Source organism: Notamacropus eugenii, chromosome 1, assembly GCF_028372415.1.
Source record: "Notamacropus eugenii isolate mMacEug1 chromosome 1, mMacEug1.pri_v2, whole genome shotgun sequence".
In the NCBI taxonomy this organism is placed as follows: domain Eukaryota; kingdom Metazoa; phylum Chordata; class Mammalia; order Diprotodontia; family Macropodidae; genus Notamacropus; species Notamacropus eugenii.
The window spans coordinates 8,001,773-8,011,101 of NC_092872.1; the positions used below are offsets into that span (position 1 = coordinate 8,001,773).

General features: G+C 49.9%; 1 protein-coding gene across 1 annotated transcript; it reads right to left on the minus strand.

The window, feature by feature from the left end:
- Positions 1 to 6,684: 6,684 nt before the first annotated feature.
- On the minus strand, positions 6,685 to 8,707 carry LOC140532882 (kelch-like protein 9). The gene has a single exon (XM_072651965.1). It carries the CDS (start codon positions 8,705 to 8,707, stop codon positions 6,761 to 6,763), a length of 1,947 nt encoding a protein of 648 aa, XP_072508066.1. The 3' UTR covers positions 6,685 to 6,760.
- Between the last annotated feature and the right edge of the window lie 622 nt (positions 8,708 to 9,329).

Below are 9,329 nucleotides of genomic sequence, written 5' to 3' on the forward strand. Positions count from 1 at the left end.
CTTACTCTGTCTATGTCTTTATACTTAGACACCCAGAGTTGACACCTGGTCAACATTGACTAGAGTGAAAAACTATCTGAGGACTTTGTGTCACTATGGTCATTGTGGGGGGGGAGAGACCCTAGGAGGGAGAAAGTGGCCTTCAGATTACCCCCAGGGTAAGTCCTATGTTCTGCTGGTTGACTTTCCTGATACTCATTCATAGACTATTTTTTCCTCTGTTCCTCACCCTAGCCCTCTTTTCATTGTCACCCTATCTCAAAGCCATGTCAGGGCCCAGCCACAGCCACATCCAAACCACTTACCTCTTGCTGTCTCCCTTTCCCTTCAGAAACAGTGAATCCTGAGACTCGCATGTTCTACCAGTCAGAAATCAAAGTCCCTTCAGAAATCTTCATCCATCATGATGAACCTCCCTCAGATCTCCAGGGACAGATGTACTCTTCAGGTAAGAAAGCCCAACCCTTTTCCCAGGAGACCCACCCTTGATTCCCTTTCCCTAGTGGGCTTCCTTCTGCATCTCACAGACCCACCCCAGGGCCTGCTGGACAAGCCCAAGGCCCAGCTAGAACTATATCCAAATCACTTACCTCTTGCTATCTCCTTTTCCCTTCAGAAACAGTGAATCCTGAGTTTCACATCTTTGACCAGTCAGAAATTGAAGTCCAGTCAGAAATTGAAGTCCAGTCAGAAATCTTCATCCATCATGATGACCCTCCCTCAGATCTCCAGGGACAGATGTACCCTTCAGGTAAGAAAGCCCAACCCTTCCCCCAGGAGACCCACCCTCAGCCTCCCTTTCCCTACTGGGCTTCCTTTTGCATCTCACAGACCCACCCCAGGGCCTGCTGGACAAGCCCAAGTCTTGGCCAGAACCACATCCAAATCACTTACCTCTTTCTATGTCTGTCTTTCTCCTAGAGAGTCAAATACAACTAAACAATCTGGCCAGAAGCTGGAAAAATCAGGAAGAGCCAGAGATGGGCTTTGTTTACAGGCAGCTAACTGAAAGGAGTCACTGGATGCCCCAGGCATATCCTCTGGGTAAGAAACCCTTCTCCCTACCCAAGAGATGCCATCTTGAGTCCCCCTACTCCTATTCTGAATCCCTCTGTACCCGAGGCACACAATTTCAGCTCTCCTCATTCAACACTGCAGGAGGTTTTGATCTAATCCTTTATACCTAGATATACACTCTTCCTTCCCAAGTCTTCAATGATACAAGACTAGATTGAACTGGATCTGAAAAAGGCCTGGAGTGTTTGTGTCCCTGGAGTTAATGGGAATCCTAGGACCCTGGGCAGAGATACTTTCAGCATCCCCTAAGCCTCAGCTCCCATCTACTTGGAGTTCCACTGCAGAGGAAGATGCCTCTTCCTTCCTATAAGACCTCCTGCCTTTGTATGCCACCCCCAATCCAAATCAGGGGTCAAAAAGAAACATGAGCTTGGATTAGGAGACTCTTCTACTCACAGCCCTTAGGACCACTCTTTACCAAAGGAAAAAGGCCCTGCCCTCATAGAGGTCATAGTCTTCAGGTTTTGTTGGGACCCTTTGAGATGCTGCTTTTTTTGGGGGGGGGGGGAGTCCTCATACCAGTCTCTGACCTCAGTACATCCTCACTCTGCTCTCTTCATCCATAGGTGAAGCACCCTTTCAGCTACTCCATCAGGATAATGCCCCGATTCCCCCAACAGACCACACCAGGCACTTCCCAGCCCAAAGAGGCATGGATCATGCTCTGGTAAGTATATTCTTGAAAAATCTACTACCACCATATCCCTTTCTCCCCTTCCTTCCCCATATTCTTCCTGAGCTGTTCCCAGAGTAAGACCCTATAGAATGAGAGTTCCTAACTTGGAGTCTGTGAACTTTATTTTAAAAAATTATGATTTTACCTGGAAAGACTTAACATGAAGTTAAAGTTAAGCAAAGGGAAATGAGCAGAGCCAGGAGAGCATTGTACACTGTAACAGCATTATTGTACAATGACAGCTACAGTCAGCAATACAAAGATCCAAGACAATTCTGCAGGACCTATGATAAAGAATGCTATCCACATCCAGAAAAAGAACTGATGAAGTTTGAATGCCGATTGAAGCACATTATTTTTACTTTGAGATTTTTTTGTGTATTTTTGCCTGTATTTTCTTTTCACAACACAACTAATACGGAAATATATTTTGCATGATTGCATATGCATAATCTGTGTCAAATTACTTTCCATCATAGGGAGGGGGAAGAGGAGTGAAGGAGAGAGAATTTGAAACTCAAAATTAATTTTAGAAATTTTTTCCTATAATTGGAAAACATTTTAATGAAAAAATAATTTAATAACTATTTCAAAATAATTTATTTCTTCTGTAATCCCATGTATTGTGTGCTTGTGTGTGTGTGTGTGTGTGTATGTGTGTATGCAATTAAAAACATTATTTTCTGGAGGGAGCTTTACTAAACTTTACCAGATTGCCAAATTGGTCCATGGGACAAAAAAAAAAAGGTGAAGAAACCTCCAGGATAATGATGGGTGACCTTCCCCACATATTGGGCCTGGTGTTCCTTGTCCCAGGGGAAGTGACAGCAATCCCTGCTGTGTTTTAAGTTACAGTGGGGAGTTCAAGCATCCCAACACGCTAGAATCGTTCACATTGCCAGTATCAAAGTGGTGCTTCCTTCATCAAGGAGCAAGTGTTGAGACTGAGAGGGAAGACATGTGTCCCTCCCTCATCCTCTGATTCCTTCTTTTCTTTCCTACACAGATGCTACAAGATTCTGACAACAAGAAACTGGACTCCAGCCAAGTGATCTTCCAGAACCGACACCGAATATTTTTCTCCTTAATACGAAGTCGAAGGCGGCGCTTCAGCAAGCACCCATCCATTGCCAGGAGAAGACTCACTTATAACCTTTGACCAGCCCCTCCCCAGCTGACCCCGAAGAGGCCTGGCCCAATGCTGGCTGCCTCTGCCTAATACTGACAATGGGATCCTCACCGTCATTTTCTCTTCCCAGGCCCTCAGTTTCCCTACTTTCCAAAATGAGAGTCTTCTACTTAGTGTTCTTTGAGCCCTTAAGCTGCTCTCAACCTCCAATTCTTTGTATGCCCACATTTGAACATTGTATGATAAATAATTATCCTCATGACAAATGTGTTTGAATTGAGAAGAAGTGCTTGGTTACATCCTGACACGATCCATCTCCATGCCTATATGGTCTCCTTAGGGCTTGGGATACCTCAAAAGTCTTGCCACATACTCCATTCCTCAGGACACTTTTCTCTCCTACTTGTCCCAAAGCCTGGTACCCTTGGGACCAGTGAGGCCCTGATGGTGTTATGGGCTGTGATTGTTAGCCACATTTTCCATCAGAACCTTAGTTTCCTAATTTGTAAGGCCAGGGGTGATGATAATTCTCATGAAACTGCCACACTGGTTTCTTGTGAGAGAAATGCTCGACTTAAAGTATCTGGTCTTTATATCAATGGGAGCTTGCTACCTTTTCCAGCTCGGGCTGCTGCTTCTGACCCCTCCCACCAGCACCAGTCATCAGAGACCCAGCAGCAAATGGGCATGTTCTTTGCTTTCCTATCTTCTCTCACTTGGAAGTCCTTCCGTCTTGACCTTGAATTCCTGATATGACCAGATCTACAGGGAAAACAGTAGGCTAATAGATATAGACCAGCATCTTACTCCACACACCACAATCAGTTCTAAACGGATACTCGAGCCATCTATGAGGATCTCAGAATCAAACGAGGATGTCCATTATCCACTACTATTTCATATAGTGCTAGAAATGCTAACTATAACAATGAGAAAAGAAAAAGAAATTGAGGGAATAAGCATAGACAGAAAACAGAACTCTCCCTTTGCATAGGTGCTGTGAGAATTCACTTTGAGAATCCAAAAGTGAACGAAAATTTAACTGAAACAATTTCAGCAAAGCTACAGAAGAAATGTAAGTAATAAATTCAGCATTTATAGAGAAGGGAAGCAGAAACCTAGGAACAGGAAGGGACTAAATGAGGGTCCCATGGTCCCAGAATTTCTATCTATTACCGGCAAAATCCAGCAGGAAAAGGTAGGGAAATTGCATTTAAAATAACTACTGAATATATAAAATACTTGGGAATCTCCCTATCAAGACACACTCAAGAACTTTATAAATACAACTACAAAATACTTTTAATGGAAATGAAAACAGATCTAAACAATTGGAGGAATATGTATTCCTCATATGTAGGGCAAGCACATAGAATAAAGTGTCAGTGCCACTTGGAATTATATTATTTATTTGGTGCCATAACAAGCTACCAGAGGATTATCTTGTAGCACTAGAAAAAAATGATGGATTTCATTTGTAAGAACAAAAAGCCAAGAATCTTAAGGGAAATAATGCAGAAAAGTGGGAAGATGAGGGGTCTAGGAGGACATCATCTATTCTACATCACAACATTCCTCAGAATTATTTGATGTTAGTTTAAAAATTGAGAGGTCTGTCAGTGGAGCAGATTGAAGTATACAACATGCAGAAACAGACAGACCTTGCAACCCCAATGTTCAATAAACACAAAGACCCCAACCACTAGGGGAATGACTCATAATTGCACAAAAACTGCTGGAAAGACTGACAGCAGTATGGTAGAAGGTAGGTTTAGAGTAATATCTCAAGAGATGTTCCAAATAATATATGACTCATCCTAAACAAATTAGAGAAGCAAGGAAGAATTTCTCTTCTTGACATATGCTGGGGGAGAGTTTGTAACCAAACAGTAGAGAGGATTGCTGATAATGGACATTTTTGGTTATTTTTTTTTTAAATATTGCCAAACAAAACAGAGCTAAGAGAGAGAAAGTTAACTGGGAAAAAAATATTTGCAGCAAACTTCTGTGATAAAGCACTCCATTAAAATATATATAAGAAAGGGACGGCAATTTATAAGAATAAGTGTCATCCCTGAATCACTAAATGGTTAAAGGATATTAATGGGTTGTTCTTAATGGAAAAAAAATCCAAACTATATCAATAGTGCTATACATGTGTATTTTCATATGTGTATATATACATATATAGAGAGAGACAGAAATGGAAATACAAATAACTCTGAGGTTCTAGCTCAAACCCATCAGATTGCCAAAGTTGATGGAAAAAAAGGAAAATTATAAGTATTAAAGGTTCATGAGTACAACAGGCACATAGGTGCTCTGCTGGTGGAGGTGGGAAATAGTCAAGCCACTCTGGAAAGCAATCTGGAACTGTAATCTCAAAGTACCTAAATTATGTAAACCCTCTGACCCATCCATACCTCTACTAGGTCAACACCCAAAAGAGGGAAAAGACTCGTATCTATAAAAATATTTACAGTAGTTCTTTTTATAGATGAAAATAATTAGAATCTGAAGTGGGGGGGAGAGTTTATCAATTAGATAATGGCTGAGCAAATTATGGTATATTAACACAATGGAATATTATTGTGATGCATGACAAAACGGATGGTTTAAAATAAATCTGGGAAGATTTGTACGAATGATGCAGACGGAGTAAACAGAACCAAGAAAACAATTTATCCAATAACATGGTTAAAAAAAAAACCCAAACCACTTTGAAAGACTTCTGTTCAATGTAAAAAGCAGTCTTGATTTTAGAGGACCAATAATGAAATAAGTTACACAACACCTAGAAAAGAGGAAATAAATTAAAGATTCCCAATGATACACACTTTTTTGACATGTAAAGTTTTATTGAACAAAAATAAAACATGGAATTTGGAGTTCACAGAGCAAAGCAGCTCTCCTGCTGAAAGTGAATCTTGTGCTATGTAACCTTATTAACACGGATATGGAGAAGGCATGGAAAGACTAAGTTATTTCAACAGCTAAGGAAAACAGGGATAATTTATGGGGACTGAAAAAATGGGGCCAGGTAAAATCTAGATACATTGAACATGCTTCTAGCTCTTACTCGCCTAAATTCAGTAGAGCTAGACTGAATTCCTTAGATTAACAGGTGGTATGATTGGAAATTGCTTCCTGGAAAAAACTTAAAAAAAAACCCTCAACATTTCCTATTCCACTGAAGTACCATCGAATTTTTAAAATTCAGTATTTTTATGAGTGTGCCTACATAAAAAGAAAAACATCAAAAGCACAAACATCAATCATCAAAGCCCAGAAACTGGGCATAGGGATGAGGTCATGCATTTATTTTTTTCTGGAATTATAATTTATGCAAGACATTTTCCTGTCTGAGCCACTTCCTTCCTCTGCCTGGAATGCATCTCACCTAATCAGGTGGCCAAAATGCTCAAAGACCAGCGGAAGCAGTTCACCCCAAACTCTTACAAGACAGTTACCACACAAAAGGGAAAACACGCAGGACAGGGTCACACAGGACCTGCACCCCACCCGCAAGCCTCCCACCCAACACGGGTCGCACAAGGCAGGGATGCCCAGACACGACACACCTGCGGGAGGCACCGCCTTGCTCTTTCTCGGGTTCAACGTCCCCTCCGCAGGACAGACACTCGGGATGCTTTCGTGAACCACAGAGAAGCGCTCCACGACACACGGCCATCACAAATGACGTCATTTCAGCCACTGGACCCACCACGGGAAGCTAAGCTAAGAGCTACTGAACACCAAGGACGACAGAAGGAGGGCTCGGCACCCCCCGCCCCCCCACCCCCCGCCCCCCGAAGCCCTGTCCCCCCGCCCCAGACCCGCACGGGACCCGCACCAGGGGAATCCGCAGCCGCCCTGCTTTAAGGGGCGGACAGAGGGGACTCTCGGGAAGGGGACCCCGTGTTCTCCTCGGGAGGAAACACGGTGAGGGTGCAGGCCCGGATGCCCCCGAGGGACTCGGGCAGGTCGAAGACCTTGTGCCACTCGTCCTTCTCGGGGTCGTACTTCTGGACGATCTCGACCATGCAGCGGTTGTTCCACGAGTACCCCCCCACCACGTAGATCTTATCCTCGAACACCGCCACCCCGACGTCGCTCTGGCCCCTCAACATGGCGGCGATGGGGGTCCACTGGTCCAGGGCCGGCAGGTAGTACTCGCAGCTGAGCACGTCGTCATAATCGCTGGTGCCCCGAAAGTGGTTTCCTCCGATCACGTAGAGCTTCTCTCCCACAGTACACATGCAGTGCAGCCCCCTGACGGTGGTCATGGGCGCCTTCTGGCTCCACTTGTCCGTGTCCGGGTCGAAGCACATGAGCTCCTTCTGGAACGTGTCATGAGTGATGCCCCCCGAGATGTACATGAGGCCGCCGTAGACGGTGCCCGCGTGGCCGTAGTGCGGCTCGCTCATCTTGGCCACGTAGCTCCACTCGTTCATGCGCGGGCTGTAGCACTCCACCGTGGCCAGCTCGCCCGCCGCGTTGCGGCCCCCGACGGCGTACAGGTGGCCCTTGAGGGCGCTCAGGTGGAAGAAGGTGCGCTTCTCGTTGAGCGGCGCCACCAGGATCCACTTGTTGGAGCGCGGGTCGAAGCGGAAGACCGTGTCCACGGCCGTCTTGCCCTTGGTGTCGTAGTTGCTCTGGCCCCCCACCACGTAGAGGAAGTTGCCGATGACGGCGATGCCGTGCTGGTAGCGGGGCGCGTCCATGGGCGCCAGGGACTTCCACTCGTTGGCCTTCTCGTCGTACATGCGCAGCTCCTTGCTGACCACCAGCTGCTGCCGCAGCACCCCGCCCAGGGTGACCAGGTGCGTGCTGTCCGAGCGGATGGCCGTGCGCTCCGACTGCATGACGGGCTGCATGTAGGGCATCATCTGGTAGTTGCTGGCCTCCAGCAGCAGGTTCACGCAGGTGTTGTCGGCCCGCATGAAGTCCACCGTCTGCACGTAGTTGATGAGGTCCTGCGGCGACATGAGCGGGAAGCGGATGTTCTTCATGAGCTTGGGCGCCAGCTCCATGCGCGGCTCCTCGTGGCGCAGCCAGCGGCACGCGGCCTTGAAGAGCTCCAGCTCGCCGCAGTGCTGCAGGCTGTTGCTGGCCAGCGCCGCGGCCAGCCGCTCGAAGGGCAGCTTCTCGAACTCGCCGCTGTGCAGCAGCGCGGGGAAGTTGCGCAGGATGAAGTTGTTCACGTACTTGTCCACCTCCGTCAGGTTGTAGGTGTTGGCCAGCCGCCCCACCTCCACGCAGTTCTCCAGGGACACGCCCGAGATGAGGAAGACCTTGCAGAAGTCCAGGGCCGGCAGCACCTGCAGGAAGCTGGCCGCCTCCAGCGTGTCCTGCAGGTTGTCCATGGTCAGCGACAGCTTGGCCGTGTAGATGAAGTCGATGATCTTCTTGAGGCCCACCTTGTTCACGCCGTGCAGCTTGATGCACTTGAGCTCCTGCTCCTTCATGCCCCCCGTGAACATGGCCTTGAAGTAGTCGCTGGCCGAGGCCATCATGGCCCGGTGCACGGGGAACGCTTCATCGCCGTCGCCGGGCAGCAGGCTCACGTCGCACAGCAAGCCCTCCCCGCGCAGCTGGTCGAAGCCCCGCAGCACCACCGAGCTGTGCGTGTTGCTGCGGAAGAACCGGGTCGTGCCGGCCTTGGACGACTGCAAGTGGGCGGACACGCCCATCTCGCCGCCGCCGCCGCCGCCGCCGCCGCCGCCGCTCCCCAGAGACGCCTTCACGTGAGCCTCCTCGTCGGGCCCCAGGCACCGCTCGCCGATGGCCGCCAGGAGCTCCCCTCCGGGGCCGCAATGGTCCATCCCCCCGCGCCGCTGCCCTCGTCCGCGGAGGGCCCGGGACGGACGCTGCTGACGCCGCCGCCGCCGCTGCTGCTCCGGGGCTCGGGCTCGGCTCGGCTCTTCTGCGGGCGGGGGAGGAGGAGGAGGAGGGGGGAGGGGAGGGGGCTGCGCCGCTCGCGCGCCCGCGGGCTCGGTTGGGGGGGGCGCGCCGAGGTGGTGGGGGGGCGCTGGCGGGCTCGCGGCCTCCTCCCGAGGCCCCCCGCCTTCCGCGGTCCGCGCTAGGCCTCTGCGCAGCCCCGGCCCCGGCTGGCGGGCCTCGGCGTGCGCGTGCCCTAGCCTGCCGGGCGGTCCCTGGGGGTCGTCGGGCCCCGCCGGAGCTCGGCCCCCGGAGCCCGGGCCTTGGTCGTCCGGCAGAGATCCGGGCCCTGGGCCCCCAGCCTGGGAGCCTGTGGTGCGGCTGGAGCCGACTGTGCCGCCGCCGGGGCCGGGGCCGGAGCTGCTGGGGCTGGGGCCGGGGCTGCTGCCGCTGCCGGGGCCGGGGCCGGGGCCGGGGCTGCGGCTGCGGCGGCTGCTGTTGCTGGGGCTGCTGCCGGGGCTGCTGCTGCTGCCGCCTCTGCCGCCGCCGCCGCCGCAACTGCGGAGA

Excerpts from the sequence above, each read along its gene's own strand:
- LOC140532882 (XM_072651965.1), bottom strand. The coding sequence starts at position 8,707 with ATGGACCATTGCGGCCCCGGAGGGGAGCTCCTGGCGGCCATCGGCGAG.